The sequence below is a fragment of the Stegodyphus dumicola genome, chromosome 9 (assembly GCF_044657685.1).
Source record: "Stegodyphus dumicola isolate Sdum_Otavi_A_Nest chromosome 9, ASM4465768v1".
Lineage (NCBI taxonomy): Eukaryota > Metazoa > Arthropoda > Arachnida > Araneae > Eresidae > Stegodyphus > Stegodyphus dumicola.
Window position 1 is genome coordinate 32,106,907 of NC_140776.1, and position 24,029 is coordinate 32,130,935.

The 24,029-nt window shown below is 33.0% G+C and overlaps 1 protein-coding gene across 1 annotated transcript in view; it reads left to right on the forward strand.

Annotated features, from left to right (window-relative positions):
- Nucleotides 1-24,029, forward strand: part of LOC118181428 (cell adhesion molecule Dscam1-like) — a 666,362-nt gene that overhangs the window by 591,679 nt on the left and 50,654 nt on the right. The window contains exon 14 of the mRNA XM_085823330.1: nt 19,924-20,055. Within this exon, the coding sequence (XP_085679456.1) occupies nt 19,924-20,055 (132 nt within the window). The remainder of the gene's footprint in view (nt 1-19,923; nt 20,056-24,029) is intronic.

Here is a 24,029-nt window from a genome sequence, read left to right on the forward strand (position 1 = left end):
CATGTGAAACGCTTTTTAAATTTTGACTGTGAACAAAGGCTGAATTTTCTCGTCATTTACTTTTGTTGACTTTTAGACATTGCTTGTTTCCAAATAGAACTGTTGCAAAATATTTTGCCTCGTAAAGTGTAAAAACCATGAAAAGTTAATGTGTTAAATATGTTGTACCCTTTTTGGCAGACAGAAATGTTGAAAATTTTAAATATTTTGCATTCTAAATGAAAAAAAAAAAAAAAATATATGGTAAAGCAAGAATAAAATGTTACGGATAAATATATAGTGTTAAGATAATATTAAATCGCGTAAGAAAATACTTAGTTAAGCTTGGTTTTCCTTTCGTTTTCATATAAGATTCTTAAGAAAAACCACATTTTTTTTTAGTTTCTGTTAATAATAGTTATAATAATTTAAACGAAATATCAGTAGTAAAATCATTTTTGCTAAAATGTAGTAACATCTGTCATCAGTGAAATCTGTGAACAGTCGTTTAAATAGCCGTACTTAAGAACCCGAAAATTTATTTATAATTTTTGTATTTAACGTTCATAAATTAAAGTGGCCATGTTGTTTTAAAAATTAAATATTAATAAATTAAAGTGGCCAGCTGATTGTAAAAATTTATAAGTGATTTCAACTGATGAAGGTAAACATTTCCATAGCAGTTAAGAAGATGCTTTTTGCAACTATATGTAGAACTTAGCTAAGAACAATATTCACTTCAAGTGAAATTTTATAAAAGCGATTTCTACTTTTGTTGCATGAAGGTTTCATAAAAATTAAAGAGAAATATTTTCTGAATAATGTATCCACCCTTTCTTCGGCGTCCTCCAAATTTACGCGTTTATTTCATCATAATGTTCCTTCATTTTTTTATTAGAATCAGAATTAATTTCTTATTTTGCTTTGGAAACCATATAAAATTTGGTTAAGCAATTACTTTTAATACTGATATATGTCAAAAAGGTTATACCTTAAATAAGAAGTAAATTATATCAAAAGGATTCTTTTAACAATTAACGATTTTTACGTTGGTATTTCTAAGTAAATTACAGAGAAAATACAGTATAAAAAATTTGAAATCTTTCAGACTTTATATCATGTCAAACGGTTTTTATTTTTTTCATTTAGAGACATATGCACGTTTCGAGGACATTCGGGCTAACCCAAATTAGGGCTAAAAGTATTTCAAAACAACATATCTTTAGAATTTCCGATAGACTGTCTCGCGCACTGGAGATAAAAGTGCTTATTCCCTGCAGTGTTGCCACTGCTCACCATGAAATTGCTGAGATTTTTAATCAAAAATCCGTTAAAATTTTACAAAATATGAAATGAACAATAAACCAAATTCCAAATTCGGGCCTTCCAGGTTCCCATGTTTGAGTGGATTACTATGTTATTTATAATTTGATGACGCTAGGTATGATTTTTTTTTCACAGCGAGAGAAACATGCATACATTCATGCAGTTCTTCATTATTTAATATCTTTAAATATAATACAGGGCGGTAATGTTTGATGGCAACGATTTGAAAACTGATACATCGCATTTCAGCGATTCAATGTAAAATGCCGTTTCGAGACAAATAGCCCTTTAGGGCTAACAATTAAACGTCATTTACCCTATATAATAAGAAATCATGAAAATGCAATCTTTGGATGAAATTTCAGAGGAAATTTGCCTAACTAATATATAACTGTATAAATGAATATGAAATATTTTTTCATTAGCAGAATTTCTTAATTGATTAAAACCTTTAATTTTGATTCAATTTCTATAGAAATTTGTTTAACTAATAAAACTTAGGTTGTTGTTGTGATTTATCTCATTTAGCTGATTCATCAGAGCAAGTCTGCGAAATTTATCGTGACAAGGGGTGCACGATTGAGCCTCTCGTTGGCAATACCCTTAAGCATATAATATAGGTGAAGTACGACTTTGCACAGTTCCGCCCCCCAATTTTGAAAGACAGCACCCCGGGGACGGTTCCGAGGATCTCCCATCCCTCTTTCCCTAACTCTCGAGAGTACTTTCTGCTGGTCGCATATTTAGAGTGCCCCAAACCGCACAGATACTATACATTTACAAACATCCATGTCTCCTCCTAGGTTCAAACCCGGATCTTTCGGTACGGCAGTACTAACCACTCTCCTGGTCGGGCGGCAATGAAACTTATAAAAACTGTATAAATGAATGCGAAATATTTTTATTAGTAAAATTTCTTATATAATTAAAACTTTGAAATATTAAATAATTTAAGTAACTATTGCTTAGTAAGGTTTCTTTTATAATTGTTGTAAGCAGAATTAGTCCTAAACCGGAAACTGTTCATTAAACATGTTAAAAATAATCTTATAAAATAAATCCATCTTAAAATCCTCTGCAACAAATGTGTTTGCTAACCAGTAAGTACACTTATAAAAAATAATCCATTGATTAATATACGTTATGTTTTAGGCAGATCATGATAAGTACGCTCACATTCCTTTCATAATCAGTCTAGAAATAATATTTCCTTTCAGAGATTTATTCACATATCTTTCATATGAAATTCAATGTAATTTATTCATACTGCGAAATAATCTTATAATATTTTATTAAATAATTCAGGTTTTTCATTGCTTCTATCCATATAATGATAAATGTTCCATCGAAAATTTGAAAAAGATTTTAATCCACTACATTCATAAAAGAATATAATTGTTCCAAACAATATTATGGATATAACAAGAAACGTGTTTTACTCTTAAAAGAGAAATATATTTTAATTTTTTTTATTCTTATTTCTAAACACTTGTATATGCATGTAATATAAATGGTTTAATGTTTGGAAGAAATCCTTTAATAACTGTGAACACAATATAGTAGAAGTCCACGATTTTTTTATTGTGCTTCTGGATATTAAATTTTCTTTGACAAATATTTATTTGCACTTATTTTCTTACAATAACAGTTTGTTTAAAATTAGTTATGTTCGAAAATTATTCAAAAAAATAATAAAATTCAGATTACTATATGCAAGAAATATTAAAATTGTCATTATTTTCAAAACTTTTAACCAAATTTTAAGCTGGGCAGAAATTATTGAAATTATGTGACGCGTAATTAAAACTTATATCTTTCTATTCGGAAAAGATAAGTTCAGTCTGAATAGATAAGTTCACATAGATCAGTTCATAAGTATTTGAATAGATAAGTTCAGTCCATTGAAATTATTTCCGAAATATAATCTAGATATTATGGTATATTATTTTCAAATAAATATTCTTGTCGTTGTAACTATTCTTTATAGCAAGGAGCACCTTGGAATCAATATCTTTCAAGCCTTTATAGACATAAAAAATAAGAAATAAAATTAGCAACAGGATGTCCTATATAATAAAAAAATGATAAATTTAATTAATAATTATGTTCTTAGCATGATTAAAATGCTTTAAAACATCTAATAATTATTAAATATTAATGAAATAATAATACGTAATTGGTTATTAAAAAAATAAAAATTCTGAACACTTTGTCTGATAAATATAATTTTCTTATTGGAATATTCCAATGTCTCACGATTCTCAAATTAGTTTAACAATGCATGCTTACTATCAGTCTTAAGAGTTTGATTGCTTAAAATATAATTACCACCCTCAAAGCATGAAAGTTCATTAATTACCAGATATAATTCCAATTTCGTTTACCATGGAAGTATAATAATTATAGTTCAATTGTCATATTTTAATGAGAGACATAACACATAATGCTCATTTAATCTTTATACTGTTCCTTCATCTTCATTGCAGTCACCGCTTTTAATTGAATCTAATTCCAAAACTCTTCAAATGGAGCATGAGCAATTTTCCTTCAAAATATCATCTCCATTCTACAGAAAGTAAGTGCCGGCGTTGCCTGATATCATTGAAACACTGGCAACAAATGCATTCCACGAGCAATGTCGCCTGTCACCGGCGGCTAAAATTCATCCAACACACCATCCCCTTTTGGTGGAAGTCCAACCAAACAAGCATCTTTCGCGGCCATGCAATTGCATTAGCAGACAAGAGGTAAAGTATGCCAGCCAATAGTGGGAAACTAATTAAAAGCGAGTAAATTTAATTAAATCCATAAGGAAACAGCCAGTGGGGGTATGAAGAGACGCCTAGGAGAGAAGGGAGACTTCCCTCAAGTGGAAGCACAAAACTTCATTTCGCCGAAATTCTCGTCGCCTAAGATAACACTTGGAAAAGGGAAAAGGTGTGCAAGGATTATGCTAGGGAGCGTCACGCTGGATCGTTTGTTTGAGTGTAGGAACGATTTTGGAATGGATTTTCTCTTTGGTGTAGCTTGTATTGCTGGAAGTGATGTTTGTAAAATTGTTCGCTAATGTTTAAATTTATTATTTATTTTATTATTATTTATTATTTAATACACCTCGTTAAGTAACATGAGTGATAATTTACGTGATACTTAAAAATAGGCATATGAAATTAGAATTTATTTAATAATTTGTATAATAAGTTAGAATTATTTATAAGTTAGATCTTATTAGCCTAAAGGGAGTTAACCCAGAAGGGCTATTAATTTCGCTTTGTAATTTTTCGTCGAAAACTTTAAATGTCGGAATCACTTTTCAAATTTTCGATACCAAATCTAATCGCCCTGCATTATATTTAAAGAAATTTAATAATGAAGAATCTGCATAAATGTATGTATGTTTTTCGCATTGTGATAAAACAACGGCACCTAGAGCCAACACATTTTGAATAACGTACGTCTTCACCTGAATATGAGCAAGTGGAATCCAAAATTTGAAATTCGTTTTATTATCTTTTTCACATTTTGTTCAGCATTTATGAATTTTTGATTAAGAAACTCAAGGATTTCAAAGCGAGCAACAGCAGCACTGTACGGGGAAGGGAATATTTTTATCTCTAGCACGCGAGACTGTGTATCGGAAATTCTAATGATATGCTCTTTTTAAATTATTTTTAAATATATGTTTCATATTTCGTAAAACTTCCACGAATAGATTTGATTAACGAACTCAATAATTTCAAAGCCTTCCATTAACATTAACATTGTGTGCATCTTCAAGCACGGACATTTTATAGATGAGGTTTCTGTACATTACTTACTGGTATTACGTTGGTAGCGTAGCAACGCAAAGACTTTACAATGTCTAATCGTATTTTGCTTCGAATGACTGTTAATGACTGTATCACTTTCAAAACCCGTTTTGAATACCCCATGGCAAAATGTCGCTTTGGGAGTAAAATTTTTAAATGTTAGTTATATATATATATATATATGGATTCTTAATCTGTTTATTTATAAAGATAATTATGTACTATTCCGTTAGGTAAAGGTAAAGGTAAAAGTATGGGGGACACCAGCGATGTACCATAGGTCAACTGGTAATGCCTTCCCATACTAACTCTTTGAGAGAGAAAAAAAAGGGGAGGCTAATTGCAAGTTTTATAAGAATTTGCATAGACTGAAGCTTTTCAAAAGGTCTAAAGTTTGCCTATTATGGTACATCGTGCAATTCCACAGTACGCCCCGCATCCAGTATTTATTAAAAATAATGGTGTAGGGCACAAGTAGATTACAAAATAGTAGGAATACAATTTGAGATTCACAAAATAAATTGAACATCTGATTTGGTGCAACAAAAACAGGAGATAAACATAATTAATAAACAAATAAACATAATGAGATAATTATAATTAGTACTGGCAACAGAATGTTAAATGAATTGTTATAATAATGCTAAAGAGGTAGGTGTCCATGGGTTATTTCAGATATATTGGTTTATTGCAGTTTATAAAGTTCACGAGCGGATCCATTTTGTCCATAATCACAGCATGTAAAAGTTCACTAAGTTTAAACTGTATGTGGACTTACACTTGGCAGAGATCTAGGCCGTAGGAAGAGAGTCGTTGCATAATTTTCTGAAACTTTGGATATTGATGTTTAATTTTAATTAAAAATCTTTGGAATGCCAGGAGGTCAGTTCTTGGGGATTTTATGTGAATATCCTCAGTTAAGGGGCATGAGAAAATGTAGTGATCAGGAGTTCCCTGTTCCCCACATATGCAGATATCAGAATTTGCCAAATTTCTTGCGTAGAAATATGTGGGGAAGGGTCCATGTCCTGTTATAAAGTAATTTAGGGAAGGATTCGAGTTCAGAGATGCTAAGCTTACATTGGGCATCAAGTTATATGTGCGTCTTCCCTGTGAAGCATTATTCCACAAATCTTGCCAAGATTTTGAAGCAAGTTATTTTAGTTGGTACTTGATATTTTGAGCGAGGCCACGGAATGATGATTTCAGTACCATCTTGATTAATAGCTGCTTCTTTGGCTAGTTCATCTGCCTGATCATTACCGAAATGGCCACAATGTCCTTTGATCCATGAGATTTGAATTTTGTAGTTTCGGATTTTTCCAAGAAGAGAATTTATGTCGGATATCAACGGAGAGGAAGGTAAGGGATTTTTAATAGCTAGAATAGCTGCTTGGGAGTCAGATTTTATGCTAAATTCGTTGAGATTTTTTAGAATGGCTATTTCAATCGCTGCTTTTATAGCTGACAATTCCGCTTGAAAAACACTATTATTATTATGGGGATAGCCTTTCCATTTGATGATATTTGAGGGGGTAATTTGAAAAAAAACTGCGGAACCAACTTTTCCCTCAATTTTTGATCCATCAGTATAAGCAATTGGAGATAAACTTGAATTTTCTTCAGACGTGGGGAATATTACTTTGCTGAAGCGAAGCGCTGGATGGATAAGATTGGGGTTGATTTTCTTTTCATAGTTGGATGGCCAAAAGGTTTGGTTGTTGAATTCTGCGGCTTGGTTAAGTTGAAGAACTTTCATATAGGTGCATTCCATTTCTGCACTGATTGATAACGGAAGAGTACCAGCTAGAATATCAAGTGCTATATTTGAAGTTGTGCAATACGCCCGAGTAATGCAAAGAGTAAAAGGCCTTTGAATTGAATTTAAACATTTCATCTTTCTTGCTGTCATTGGTTGTGCCCAAATTCCGGCTCCGTAATTTACCATTTTTGAGATGACTGTTTTTAGAAGAATACGTGTTATATGGGGATTTAATCCGTTACAGTGGCGTCAGTTAATAATGTGCCATTCCCCTTCCCCAAATTGTTGCCAAGTTTAAAAATATAAAGCAATAATCGAGCTTAAAAGTCTAAAAAAATTACTTCTGTAAAAAGTATATTTTTTTAATTTCATAATTCTTAAATTAAAGGAAGTTTTTCTTTTTAATTTCTTAATTTACAATATTCTACACAAAAATAAAAAACAACAAAACAAAACGAAATTTAATCTAACAGGTGGCATAAAAATATCCTACACATAAATCAAATTAACAAAACAAAAGGAAATTCAAACAGGTGGCAGAAAATTACAGATATCATTCAATATTATAGAAAAAAATTCATTTTTTAAATATAACCGACGCCACATAAATTCCATCAAATAAGGCTCTAAATGGTGGTGAGCAATGCCCCGCTCACTTTTATTTGTCCATTTACCCCTGCCCCACAATCGTTCCACAGTATGGCCTCCGGTTTCGGAGTCTACAAAAATATAATTCACAGTGAAATGTTCATACCCAGCATTTCTTAATTTTTCTTTCTTATATCCTTTTCAGCAGTCTGAAAATATAATGCTGCCATCCGCATTGCTTTCCTGAATGGCAGTCAATAATGGTGTAGCACAACGATCGGAAACGGCGACCTGAAAACATTCTTTGTTTTTCCGGCATAAAACCTTGTATACCCATTTTCCAGAAGAATACACCCAACGTTGCTTCTTCTTTTTTGTGATAAGACTTTCGTCTATTTCTACGATTTTGTCGTCTCCATCGAGTTTATTTCTTTTACGAGATATCAAACTAATAGGGGGAACAGAAACTAATGTCATGTCAAACACTCGTAACCCACCTTGGTCGACCACCCAAGAACATTTAAAGCAGAATGAAAAAATAAGCAAAGCAGGTGTTTAAGTCCCCCATAATCTGTCCGAAAAGAACAAAGCCAACCTATCCATCACAATGCAACGTATTGCTTCAACGGCACCCTACAGAACCGTTTTTTTTTTTTTTTTTTTTTTTTTTTTTTTTTTTTTTATCGTTTGATTAGTGGAGACAAAAAAATAAGTCCTGTATGATAATCCGAAACGCAAAAGGCAGTTTTAATAGGGGTCACACAGTGTTTATACCCCGAAAAGGCGCTTCTGTGTGTATGTCTGATGGAGTATTCGCGGAATCGTTCATTTTGAATTGCTGAAACCTGGAAAAACTGTTAATGTAGACCTTTATTGTGAAGAATTCGACGTAGTGAACCAATCTTTAATCGAAAAATATCTCGCGATTGTCAACGGAAAAGGCGTCATTCTGCAACACGACAATGCAAGATCGCACTGTGCAAGACGAACCCTGGAAAAATATAATGAATTCGGGTGGGAGGTACAGCCTCACCCACCATATTCGCTCGATATCGCAACCTCGGATTTCCATTTATTCCGATCCCTACTATATTTTCTTAGTGACAAAAAATTTGAAAATTTGGTTGATGTCCAAAATGCCATCTCGAGATATTTTACTCAAAAACAAATTGATTTTTATTGGTCTGGGATTGAAATCGGCATACTAGATGTCAACAGGTTGCTGATAGCGAGGGTGATTATATTATTGATTAAAAATTAAAAACTTTTTACAAATTTATTCGTTTGAATTTAATGTCAGAAAGCGACATTACTTTCCGGCCCCTTTATTACATTGACATAATTTCCTCAACTAGTTATTCCAATCTATTGTCGTATTATGACTGATTTCTAATTGAAGTTAACAAAATTCAATCGACGTTAATTACTGAAACCTCAGATAGATAAAACGAACGGCATTGAAATAAGAAAACTTCGAGCCTTCAAACCATGTTTTGGTTCTCAATCCTTTTCTTTTCACAGCAAGAACGTACATAACAGTGTCATATAAGAGCTTTGTTTGAACCAAAACTTAACTTCATCGAATGATTTGAGAAAAAACTCAGTTGTCATGAATTTTTTCCGTGTCCTGAAGGAATCTTATGGCAGCCTCATCGTCATTAGATAATTTCCAAATTGTGCAGTCCATCGCAATTTTCTTTTGAAAAAAACGAAGCACCAAAAAGGTCTTTTGCAATGGCGACGACATTTGGTATGCAAAATCATCTTAATCGAACACGCAAATGATCAAATTTTCAATGAAAATGAGCAGGAATTGCGATCATAGCGTAATTCGCAACGTATAAAACCAGCAACAGAGGCGGAAAATTTATCTTTTTTTGTTGCTGCCATTGTATTTCCGTAAGGAAGAAACTAAAGATGCGATAACGACGATATCGAAAACTTACAGACAACTAAACGACTCCGAACGTGGTCGCATTATAGGGTTGCGTGAAGCTAAGTGGTCATACCGAGCAATAGGCCGCCACCTGCAGTGTACAGACACTGCTGTGCAAAAATGTTGGCAGCAATCGTTGCTACAAGGAAATTGCCGACGAAATGGCCAAGGCCAAGGATCACAAATGCGAGGCAAGATAGGATGATTGTTCGCCAGCTTCGAACTGCTCCAAAGTTATAATTTTCGACTATTCAACGCACTACAGCCGCATCTATACCTTCCGTGGTACCGTCCACCATCTCACTGCGCTTGTCTGAGACGGGGTTACGCTCACAGAGGCCTTTAAGACGTTTGCCTTGACCCCACAACATAGGCGGAGTCTTCTGGAGTGGTGCCGCAGCCGATCATCATGGCTGCCATCAGACTGGCATCGTACAGTCTTCAGCGAAGAATCTCGCATCGCTCTTGAAGCAGATTACCACCGTGTTCATGCCTGAAGAGGACGGGGCCAGCGGTCCTAATCAACCTTTGTTTTACAAAGGCATACAGCCAACCCCTGGTGTGATGGTGTGGGGCTAGTTCTTATGACAGTAGGTCACCTTTAGTTATCATCGTACATCTTTAACAGTTCAACGATATGTTGGTACCATCCTGCGGCCGGTTGCATTACCCTTTATGTCACGTCATCCTGGGGCCATTTTTCAACAAGATGATGCCAGGGCACATACCGCTCGCATATCTTAGAACTATCTTCGTGCGGATGATACCATTTCTTGGCCAATAAGGTCTCCAGACCTTTCACGAATCGAGCATGTCTGGGACATGGTAAGCTGCTAGATTCGGGCAACACAAAATATCGCAGATCTGGAGCGGCAACTGAAGAATCCCTGGCAGATTATGTCGCAAGATCACATTAGGAACCTCTACCACTCCTTGCCTCGAGTATTCAAGCATGCATTGCCGCCAGGGGCGGTTCAACCAACTACTAATCTGAACACTTTATGGGTGAAGGTCAGCCATGAGCAAGTACTATGACCTTGATTTTTTAAACATTTTATTAACTGTGTATGAGCTATACATATATACAATTTCATTAAAATCAACCACTTCCTTCATGGTGCTTCGATTTTTTTGCAAAAGAGTGTATATATATCTTTGCAATCACTGTCTCATTACCTTTCACTGTCAATCACTGCCTCATTACCCCAACTATTTAAAGAGATAGAAAGGCAAATATAATTGTTGTTATTTTTTAATTATATGTACGCAAACTTTTAAACTGAGCACAATTTAATTATTCCTAAAGTTTCTTCATGCTAAAACGATAGAAAGAGTAAGTTTAATTATTAATTTTTAATGAAAGTGGAACAAATTTGTATATTTAGTTGAAATTACTTATATGCCTTAAATGTAACAAGCAAATTAAAGTATGACATACTTTCATGCGTTCCCGGGTATTAATCAATTATTTCGATTTGATTTTTTTTATTATGCATATTTACGATAATAAAAATTCTTTGGCATATATGCATGCATTTAAGCAATGGGAATTCGTTTAATATTAAATGTAATTTATTTTTAAAAACTGAAATTCAATCAGTTGATTTTATAATTATCTTTCATGCTGGAATATCCCGTCAGACTGATACTAGATATTTATGCGATCTCTTTTTTTTTAATTAACTGCAATTTAAACTGACGTGCTTTATTTGCATCTAATCATATTAAATTCTAGCATGCTGCACTTTTCGTGTCCTCTAATTTCTGCTGCTTGAAAGAAAGCATTAAGAACAGTTGACATACATAACTTAATTACACTTAGAAACTATCAATATCTTTGTAAGGAGATTTTACGAAATTAAGTATTTCAACGTTGCTATACTTCATTTAAGAAACAACTTATTCCCTTATCTCTGCATTTCATGCAGTAAATTATTCATGACTAAGCTTAATTAAGCTTAGTCATGAATATTTAAGAAACTCTCGACATTTCGGGTAGAATTTCATCTCTGTGGGTTAGTTAAGCAAATTCTGACTTTTCTATGAGATGCATAAAAGCTTTCGTTTCTTAATTTATAATTCTGTTTATTTATCAAGATGAAATTGAGAACAAAATTAAACATTTAACTCTGTGGTTCTTACAAAAATGCGTAGTTGTTTTGCACCTTATTTTGGTTTACAGTATGGTATGATCATTGATTATCATGATTTATTTATTAGAAGCGTTTTATTCTCAGTAGTTTTCGAAAGTTTTACATAAGTAGCGATATTATAATCGGTTTATTTATTTTCTCAGACAATTAGTTTAAAGTATAATACAAATTTAGTTTTACCAGTAAAACAATAATTTTTCTATTTAAACCTTATGATGTCATTTAGTATTCTGTCGAAGTAATAAGTTTCCCAGCAGGAAATATGTTGCAGTTGAAAGCAAATTTTTAAATGAATTCCTGTGAAATATTTTGCTGTTTAACGGACTAAAATCATGCTAATTGACTTCATGCTTCATATTTAATCAAAATAGTTTACTTCCTGCTTCATACTTTCAGCGTAAAGCCTGTTGTTTTAAATAATGCTCTAATTATTCAAAATTAATTATTTTTAACAAACGATTCAAAAGTTATTTTTATCTTTTATACTCAACAAGTTATTTAAAATTTCTCACGATATCCTTGTCTTCTTATCTTCAAGATGGTATTGTATCATCAGAATGTTTTATGATGGTAATTTCCAGCATCCACCTCTATATCTTACATTACATCTTATTGATGCTGTTCAGTTTTAGCTTTAAAACACACTAATAAAACGCACTGATGAAAATAGGATAAATAATAGAAATACGAAATAGTATAAACGCACTGATGAAATTATAACACTTAGCTACATTAGTTAACGAATAAGAATATCGGATATGACCATGAAGTCGATAATAAATTAACCTCCATCTCTAAAGTAAAAGAGAAATTGAACTATAAAATTATTTTATAAAAACCTTGTTTAATATTTATAGAACTAAAATTTTATAACCGAAACTTATAACCTTTATATTTTACTCTTTAAAATTCCCCCTTTTTCCCCCAAATGGGCCTTAGCCGAGAAGGACTATTAGTCTCAAAACGGTGTTTTAAGTCGACTTATTATAAATGACCGAATCACTTTTCAAATTGTTACCTCCAAATATTATCGCCCTGTATTATATTTAAATAAAGAAGAATCAACATGAACGTATGTATGTTTCTCGCATTGTGCAAAACCAACTGTACCCAGAGTTATGGAATCGTTCTTATTTCAAGCTTAATCTTCATACAAAACATTCACTGGGAATGTAAAAAAAAAAAAAAAAAAAAAAAAAAAAAATCTTCTGAATGTGCTTTGTACCAGTGAAAACGTACTGAAGTGTATTCGTGTTGAATATAGCCTACAATTAAAAGCGAATTTGATGAAATCTTTTGCCAACCTATGGATTTGCATTTGTAAAGCAAATTGTGCTATTCATTGCTTTTCTTTTCAGTTGCTTTTGTGAATTATACGCAGCATAACAAAGAATAGCAAAAACGTGTTTTGTAGTAGTTCTAAGCTTCTTTAATTCTGTCTGAATCTCTAATAAAATGAGATTTAGTATTATTTATCCTAAAAAAATTATTCCTAGTACACACTAGTGTATGAAAAAAAAAGGTATCATTTCAATAACTCTTCTTTTAATTCACTTTGCAGACGGTCCCCGATGACATTCGACATCAGAAAGAAACCTTTGTGTATGGCATTGTTCTTGCGACATTCTAATTTCGCACTGCCTTGTTAGGAGCCTCTTCATCCATGTCAAGGCAGACCCTGGGGGACGGACAAACAAAGAACATGCACCGTAGATCATAAGTTTATCCGTATTCAGCATTCACATCCGTCGGTCTATATCTGGATTCTTTCCTCCCTGAGGCTTACAACAAACGGCTCCAATAGGAAACAACATTTTTGAGGGTTTTCGATTAGATGAGGAATTCAGAGTGAAGGAATATATTGCAACTGATATGCGAATTGTTCATTCAACACAATGCAACTGTTTGCTTCTTTTTCTATTCTTTGTTGATAGTCCTTATTCCATATGTGTTATGTCGGATGCTTTTATTTTTGCCAGAATTTTGAACTGCAAATAAATATTAAATTTTCTAAACCATACTTCTCGCTTCCGCATTTTTGTATTTTAAAGCAGTCATTGTCATGAAGTAAAGACGTATTATTTATGAAAAATAATAAATATGATTTTTTTAACCCATCTGAGTTTTAAAAATGGATTTTATGCACATATTCATATCAAAGAGATATATAATCCTATCTCTTCATATTTTGAATCGAAATTGTTATTAGGGAGTGCCGAAAATTCCACCAAATTAACTTCCTCGCGATAACTGTTATTTGCATGGCATTGATGGGATAAATGTATGTTTCCTAAAGACTCCTGTATGCCTGAGTAATACGCTTGCTGTAATACAAATTAATAATTATACGCAGATACGCATAAATAAAAATTATGATATTATTGCGTGCGTACGGATTCGTAATAGATTGAATGCACATAGGTCGGTTGATAGTGAGATAAAATTTATTTTTCTTAAGAGAACCATGTCAGATTCTGGAACTTTCCACAGAAATACTCGTACAGGTGTTCAAATTATCACAAAGTACAATCAGTAGTTATACTTCAAACTACTAATAACGTTAAAGACAAAGGAATGCAAAGCGAAGCTAAACCGGAAATTGTACTCCAAATCACACTGTGCAGTTAACAACAACAACTGAGAGAAGATGCTCTAATAAGGTATTTCTCCCGCCTTCTTAGCATGCCTTCGTGGTGTGGCGGTTTGCACGCTGGGCGCGTATTCCACAAGTCCGTGGTTCGATTCTCGGAGACAGCGTTGCTCATTTTTCATCACTCCTGCTTCCAATTAACCTTATGTCTCTAGACTGCAGCCCGAACTAAAAAGGGTGGTGGATAATGATTCTCCATGCCAAGGAATTGGGAATTGGGTTCCTTAAAACCTCAGTCGCCCTTTAAAAGGGGGAGTATATAAGGCGTTTCTTCCGCCTTCTTGACATGAATTCGTGGTGTGGTGGTCTGAACGCTGGGCGCGTATTCCAGAGGTCCTCCGTTCAGTTCCCGGCGAAGGCGTTGCTCGTTTTTCATCTTGCCTGCTTCCAAATAATCCTAATGTTTATACAAACATCAAACGTTTTTCGAAGTCACGGATGCAAATGACAATGTTTTTCGGGTCATGACTCTTTTCCAGAGAAGAATAACACAAAGAGACAATAAGGCAGTTCAAAGCAAATTAACCAACTACTTTTGTATTGTAGAGAAATAAAAAATAAAGATAATATAGTAAGTATGTATGAATTTTTATAATTGTTTTCCCCGCGAACTTGTTTTTACGAGCACTCGTAAAAACAGAAGAGCAAATATCGCGGTCCCTTCACGCTCGTTATTAGCGAGGTCTATTGTATTTAAATGTTATTGATTTAAAAAAACAGAGTAATTACGCAGTTTAAGTAGTAGGGATATCATTGTATTGTAGAAAACTAATTACTTTATTTAGCATTAGTTTCATTGATGTAATAAAAATAAAAATTTATCTTTCCTCAAATCGGAATCTCAAATTCAGGTGTACAAAGGGAAGAAAATACAGAAAAAAGCGTAAGGTTTCATAAAAAACCTAAATGAATGGTGCTCGAGTAGCGTTTAACTTTATATTTTTTTATGTCTTCTCAGTAATAATAAAACTATTAGTTTGCAAATTTACATTAATTTCAATAAAACGAACCACAGAGTTTATGTTTAAATAAATATTTTTTGGTACATGAAGAATATGAAAATGACTCTGCTCTGTTTCTACGCTTTTTGCAATGAAAGTTTCCCAGTCACATGTTTTTGACGATAACACAATAAAAATTTCTGAAATAATTTCAGATATATTTTTATCTTTTAATGAACAGATGTAGTATTACATAAAAAAGAAATAGCTAATTTTATCTGATTTTTATATGTATAAATATGTTATATAGAAAATAGATAACGTTTACTAATAATGTTATCTAGTAACCACATGAGAGTTTAAAATTAATTATTCTTTAAATAGAGAACGAAATATTTATTTTATATTTCTTAAGAAATAACTGATTAAACTTCCAGTAGCCGTTTTTGTTTCCCTCTTTAAAAATAATTTTATTACTGCTATTTTCAATATTTGATAATTAATTTCTACATACATTCAACATCAATTCACATTAGGTTTAAAAACTTTCCTTGACAGTAATTATTTTCTTCATTATGGTCGTGTCAATTAAATTTAATTATACTTCCTTAAAGCAAAATTTAATTAAACAGCAAATGCTTTTTGACAGTTTATGAATAATTTTGCATACATTTTTAATAATCTGTTTTTATAATTTAGATTTCATAGTTTTATAAAATAATTTTTTCTTTAATTTTGCTTGACTGGTATTGCATATCTTAATTAAACAGTAAACTTACATTAGGAAATACACGAATATCTGATCTCCAGAGAGTATGAAGTATCTCGCAGTTCACTAAAGAGTTAAATTATTAATTAATAATAAGCATGAATATATATTTCAGTCAATTTCAACGTTGAGACATTTTTCTTACGAGTTTTTCGTATTGTACATAATACCATGAAAATATTTATTTTATATAAATATACCTAACATTTATTTCATAAATTCAAACATAGCATCAATTTCTTATCTTACATGTATATATATTGTTGAGTGCGTACGGGTTCGTAATGGACTGAATGCACAAGTCGATAAGAAGGTAATAAAATTTATTCTTATCACAAGAAATAATCCAAAATGCTTAAATTTTTCCAGAGATAATTCGTAAAATATTGCAATATCTCACAGTAGTTATATTTTAAACTACTAAAACGTTGACCGCGAATTCGTTACAATCAACGACAAGAACTAAGTAAACTACTGAATTGAAATGTATTCCTCCAGCTTATATAATCCTTTTAATCTGCACGAAAACATTCTAGTATTTTCTCGATTTTTCTAGATAGCAAAAGCGTATAAATGCGTGATAGCTTTCCGGCGTACCTTTCTCTTCAAATAAGTTTCGCGCTTACTAAAAATAGCTACATAAATATAAAATCCGTAACACTGTCCCCTTCCCAAGGCTGCACGTCCCGAGTAATACAATCCTTGGACAGGAAGCCAAACTTACAACTAGAACAGAAAAGGCAATAACAAACATTACATTACAATATTGCAATATGTAACGTAAAACAAATCAAATACTATCAAATACTAAACACAAAGCAAATCAGATACAAATTTACAAACAAAAAGGACCATAGTCTTATACTATTTACAATTATACACACTGCGTACTACGGCCACAGTAAGGGCCTAACCTGTGGTAATGAAAGACTTAAAATTTCGATGACTTACGGATCCGAGGCACGACGTCGTTCAGCCTGTTTAAAATAAGTGTACACACCATCCCAAGGTGACTATAATTTAGGACCGAGTCCTTTCCGTCGAATTGGGTTCCACAATCACACTTCGTCTCCTTCCCCGAATCGATATCCAGCAGTTCTCGTGCCGTATCGGGTCCTCACCTTTTTCGTCGCATGTAATATAAATTGAAAAATATTTTTATAGACTTTTTCTCCTGAAATTATTGCATTATACGTCTTTTAGCCAATCGGTTTAATCATAAGAGGCTACATTAATACGAAGGGTTTTTTTTTTTTTTTTTTTTTTTTTTTTTTTTTTTTAATGTACTCATTTTTTACGCTTTTGTACGAGGCAAAGGAAGAACTGTAATTAGAAAAAGTTCGTTAGTTAATTCACATTTCAGCAGAAATATTCATTTTTACCGTTCCTGAATTCATTTGCACGAAGTCTATACCTAAGGACGGAATAAAGGACTGAGTTTTCCAAAACAAACTGTAAAAGGAATTTAAAGTAGATTCGAAAGGAATGTTTTTGTGACGTCTGTACGTACGTACGTGCAGTCATTAACAGAAGTCGTGTGGTTCAGATCGTTCCTTAATCACTTACAAGTACATTCCTAGGTGAAGTCGTAAGTAAATCACGTACGTAAGATGCATATATATATATATATATATATATATATATGGACACGTATATGTACACACGCGCATATATATATATAATTTAATGTAGTAGTAGAGAAAATAAAGGAAATTATCTCACAGGAAATTTGAAGTGGGATTAAAAATAAAACAGAAGAATATACGTACCCCCTTCCTCGGCTTAAAAGTTCTCACATTGCCTTTATTTTCGCAATCGTTGGTCGTAGTTATATACTTCCAGTTATAAAAATGTTTTAAATGACAAGAATATGTGCAATTATGTTTCGACAAATTAAAAATTACGTTTCAACAAATATAGAAATCTGACTTATAATACGGTCTCGCAACTCCTATAGTTATATATTTGGGAAAGTTTTATGCTCGTTATGAGAAAATAAATATACAAGAAGTTTGACTCCCGTACGGCAAAAATTGATCTGGATATTTAATTTCAAAATTTGCAATTTTTGATGTCATTTTCAGCTTGCCTTGATGAATCAGTTAATTAATTTAAAATAATCCAAAGAAATCATTTTAATGAAGAACAGAACATCAAAAAATATGTATAATTTAATAGGCCGTACAAGGAATTCAAGTGGTGTCCATTTTTGATTTGCCAGTTTTCGAAACATCAGATTTTTTATATTAAAATATCATTCAATAAAAATTTAAAAGGTCTGGTTTTCTGGAAAATAGCATATGTTGCAGAAAATTGGAATACAATTTCTGCAAATATCAGTTACGTGTCTGTAACCCTATTAAAATATTTTTTTTTCTTTTTTAATCTTCTGAAATGATCCACCTCTTGTTGAATATACATCACGCTTTGAACATATATCAGCAATAACTGTAATACACTGTTGGCCATTAAAATTACAACACCATGAAGGAAAGAAAATACAAAAAATATATTTATTGTACGCAAACAGTACAGCATGAAGATAAAATGATTAAATTTATAAGAAGTTTTGGGGTTTACAGGAGTGCAAAGTTAGTAGAAACATCTACCACGACGGGTAGCTAAAATGTCCTTTAACTAGATAGGCAGGAATTTGAACTGGGCTTCGATCTCAGAAACGGGCAACTCATTTCATGCTGCTTCAAGTCTGTGTCACACTTAATCAACCGTATTAGGTGGAGAGAGATGGTGGCCAGTCTCTCAGCAACCCTGGACCAGATGTTATCAATGGCTGACAGATCTGGAGACCGTGCAGACCAGCGCAGCAAGCGAATACCCTGTGTATCGAGGAAAGTCAGAACTGGTGTGGTCTTCAGTCAGGACGGGTGTAACATGTGGTCTTGCGTTATCTTGTTGGAAGATGGCGTTTGGCAGGCCTCGAGGATAGGGCACAACCAGTGGAGGTAAGATTTCAGAAATGTACTGATCAGCGTTCAAATTACTCTCGATTCGAACTAAAGATGTGCGTGTCGTGTACGCAATGGCTACCCAAACCATCTCAGCAGATATCCCTATGCCGATATCAAATGCAAGCAGGTGACATGCAGTCTCCTGGGAGCCTCCAGTTACGTATACGGCCGTCAGAATACTGCACGCAGAACCGGGACTCATCTGAAAAGACGACATTGTACCACTCCTTATGTGCGTTCGTTCGCACCAGGACATTGTGCGTTCGGCGCACCAGAGCGCTTGTCTCTCTCTATGCAGCATTGTCAAGGCTAGCCGAATAATCGTCGCCGTGCTGATAGTTCTTGATGCTGCAAACGTCGAAGCTCCGTACGAGCGGATACTGGAATTACTGCAAACATGCCCATTTCCTGACTAATGGTCCGTTATGTGGTTGCAACTTTTTGTTGCAGGGCTGACCTCACAATATGTCTGTTTTCTCGGGTATTATTCAAGGGAGGGCGTTGAGATCCTGCAAGCTGTTCAGTATGAACCTCAGCAACCTGATGATTCCATATTCGCACAACAGTGGTTGGATGTCGACCAGTGTGACGAGTGATATCACGGGACGATAATCCACACTCTCGATAGGCAACGATCCTGCCTCTGCTGAATTCCGGCACTCGCTGGTTAGCACATCTTATTATTTGAGGAATAACGCGATATTCTGAGGACACACCAACCTTACAGCTTTCCGAATAACATTTGTTTTTCTTTTTCTTAACACTACACAACGTTTCTTTCATGCAGTGTTTCAGATGTCGTCTCTCCCACCTGCGTCTTCTAAATGCGCTGAAATACTCATCATTTGTATATCCCATCTTCTTACTTTCATGTGATTTTGATGTTAGTCAGATTACTCCTTCCTGGCGTTTCAATTTTAATGGCCAGTAGTGTATCTTACTGCCCACAAAATGTTTTGGTTCTATATTTGTATCCTAAAATGCGCATGTTTCATTCTTCATGAAGGAATATGCAATCAATAACTTCTTATTGTTTTTCAGAGCCACCAGATCATCCGACTCAAGTAGAAGTTATTCATATATCGAGCCGCAGCGTTCATATTCGATGGGCTGTCCCCTTCAACGGAAATAGTCCTATTATTCGTTTCATAGTAGTTACAGATCATACGAAAGGTTAGTGCTTTTGAATAACTCAGCTTTATTTATTGCTTATTCACACTTACATATAATTACATTACAGAATCTGCATAAATTCTGCTTTCTTTTGGAGGGGAGAAAATAAATAAATAAAGTAAAATCTGGAAGAGTTCAGATTTAACGGTCGCCCAGGGCTTGCTAAAGTTTTTTATTTTCTCCTGAGCTCGCATTCTACCCATCTGCTCTTCTACTAACTCCTGCTAACAATTTTTTGTTTTTGTTTTTCTAGCTTTATTATTAATTATCGAACTTACGTCACATACAATTCAACACCAACATCACAGAAATTTTAAAAGCAGCATAATAGCATATGTTTAGAATTCCTGCTGCAGTGTTAAGTGTTGGTGTAAAATATTCTAATTTTTTTCGTTCTCAATTCATCATATCAGTGTTCATTTTCTTTAGTAAGATGGCTTACAGAACTTTCTTTTTGTTTTTTACAATAAATATTTTATGTTCGCTTTATATATTAAATATCCCATTCTTCGCACCTACCCACATAAAATTCAATTCAACAGCCAAATCACAAAATATTTATAAACAGCATATCATTAGAATTTCCGAAAGATAGCCTCGCGTGATGGAGATAAAAGTGTTTTATTGCGTACGGTGTTTATACTGCTCGCTTTCAAATTGTTGAGTTTGTTAATCAAAAATTCAGTCAACAAAATAAAAATTTTTGTTAGTCAAAAATTGAAGTTATACAAACTGTAAAGTAAAGAATGAGGAACCATTCCGAGATTCAAAATTCGAGCTTCCAGCTGCACATGTTCAGGTGGAGGATTACGTTATTCAAAATTTGATGTCTCTAGGTATCGTCGTTTTTCACCATGTGAGGAAGAACAAACATATAGACATATAGAGTTTTCATTATTTATATTCTTTAAAAATAATACAGGCTGATAATATTCGGTAACAACAATTTGAAAATTGATACGCCGTTTTTACGAGTTTATATGTTTATTTGTAGTTAACCTGCATAAAATCCCATTTCGAGACTAAGAGCCCCTTTTGTGTTGAAGAGAAAAAAACTATATAAAAAGTAAAATAAATTAAAGAAACACAGAAATCTGAAAGACTTCAGATTTTTAAATCAAATCCAAAGGGGTGTTTCTTTAACATTTTGTCTGTTACCTTTATTTATTAAATATCATGTTCTTCGCACTTAAGGGGACTCATACACCTTAAAACCCATAAGATCTTCGAATATGTGACTGCTGCAAGAATTGGGATAACTTATTTATTTTAAAAGCAATTACTTCCAACTTTTTACAGCTGACTACATAATATATCTGCTTTCTGAAATAGCCATCAGAAAGTTTGTGTTGCAACAAATATTTTTATAATTTAATCCGCTTCGTGACAATATTTTTCGTCATGTTTCCACCTTGCGCGCACAGTTTAAAATATTCTATTGCATAATTTAATTCCATATTTAATATATAGCTTTTATAACATTTGGAAACTACTGTGAACCTAAAATTCTAAAAATTTCATGTTAAATTTTTATTTTATTTGGAGTTGAGTTTATAAAATGTATTTTAGTAAACAAATTTGCAATGCTTTCGTCCATAAAATTTTTCAATATTAAAACATTTATCAGTTTTTTGGTTCAGTTAGAAAATAGTGCCCATATAAAGAATTCCATTGAATTTCAAGTATGTACCATTAGCTATTTTTAAAATATCATGCGCGCAAGGTGGAAACATGGCGAAATATTTTGTCACGAGGATTAAATTACAAAAATATTTGTGGCAACACAAACTCTCTGGTTATTAGTTTCCAAAGCAACTACGTATATTATGTAGTCAGTTTTAAAAGGTTGGAAGTAATAAAATAAAATATCGCAATTCTTGCAACAATCCCATATTTGAAGATCATGAGGGGTTTCAGGTGTATGAGCCCACTTAAACGATAAAATTCAGTTCAAGAGCAATATAACAAAATTATGTTTAAATGAGAGTATACTGGGCATTGTTATCCAATTTCAAGAACTAAAATTGTCTCGAAAAAGATGTGTGGTTTATGATCTGCAGCCTAACCTTAAAAAAAAAAAAAAAGCAAAACAACTTCACGAAACATTTTTCGGAGGATCTTACTAAGAGCAATGAGAAACTGTGCAGTTAAGCCTATATACTGGTGTGAGAATTATTTGAAAATAGAAACAGTGAATTATTGGAGATTATTTTACAAGTAACAGGACACCGCATGAACACTGTGTTGTTGTTGTTGTTCATTCCCGAAGACTATCAGGACTAAATCAGATCCACCGCGTTGGTCCACCTAAAGAAATGCAGAACCAACAATAGATTGTCAGTACGATCCTGTGCAGGAGAAGCTATAATGTGATCAGAGAAAGCTTGCTCAGAACAACACTTGGTGCAAACTTCAAATCACTTAGAAACCTTAAAAATGTCAGAGTTCTTATGATGCCCACTGAGGAAGCGGGTGAAGGTGGAGCACTGTATGCAACCCTAGTCAAAAACACACTTATTTAATAGAACACCCAGTAGATGGAGATTTCCGTAACTTATGTCGCAAGAAATCAATCTAGTAAATCACTTAGGCATTTTTTGTCAGATAAAAAATGCAAAACATCAGGCAACAACCAAGAAGAATGCTTTATTAATATCACATTAGGCACACACACACACACACACATATATATATATATATATATAATTAACCAATTATTAACAATTTTGTATGTATTTATTTTGTACAACTTCATTATTATATTATTTTACTCATTCAAAACACCCTTTCCCTACTTTTTATTACATTTTTCGGAACAACTATACACTTATTGGCATTGGTATGGTAAATTATTGTTCTAAGATTAAGTAGATTTGCTAAAATATTGCGAGCGTCAAATCAAATTGACATATGCTTATAACTCTTAACATTTAGACGTGTTGTTTGCAGAAATAAAAGTTTTTTAGCAGCATAAAATTAATTTTAAATACACTTTTTACTCACATTTATGAAAGTTCACTTACTTAATTGTTAAAGATGCATTTCTTAAAAATTTATAATTACTAGACTTTGATTGTTATTCGGAGTTGAATCAAATGGTAATTACGCATTTCCATATGAATCGAAAAAGAGTATAAATTTAAAATTTTTGTAGTTACGTTTCTCTTCCATAAAACTTCATAAATATTTATATCAATTTCAGCCGGGGTTTTGACTTAAGAGAATATCAGGAAAGCATATTCGGCAAGCAGAATGAATTATAGGAAATGTTAATTGTTATTTAGATTTAGGAAAGATTTTTATTACATTTTCATTTTTCTTGACAAATGATACAAAGTACTTTTTTTTTCTTTGTAACAATTTTTTTAATTCATCTTGCTTTTAAAATTAAAATTTAAATGAATATATAAAGAACAGTTAATTACTGTGATTTATTAAACTTTATCCACCTCTAAATGACAACTGTCCTTTTGAAACATAAAACTCAGTATTTGGTACTAGCTATGATGTGAAATGTAATATACTATACAGCTTGTATTCTTCAATATAATATTATCTGTAAGCTCAGTAACGCAAATTATAATTTATGCTTATAATATTGTATTGTTACTACCTAAAAATAGGTTTTATGTTAAAATTATTGAGGTTTTATTTAGGCAGATCCTTGTTAATGGTATTTATAAATTAAATTTGAATTTGGAATATTTGTGTGTGTATGTGATTATGGCAAAGCCTCGAGGGCCATCTGCCTAAGGGAAGGGATGCCTTTGTGGAGGACGTTCTAAGGAAAACTGGCTCGTATACACGTTACACTTGAGAAAAACCATGAAAACGCCCATGCAACCAGCCCGTTTGCGGGATTCGTACCTCGGACCGAACTACTAGTGTTCAGCGACTTTACTGCTCGGCCGCTGGTGGGCTTGGAATATTTGAAGCAGAAATTTGTAAGTTTATTACATCAGCTAAAAATCTTT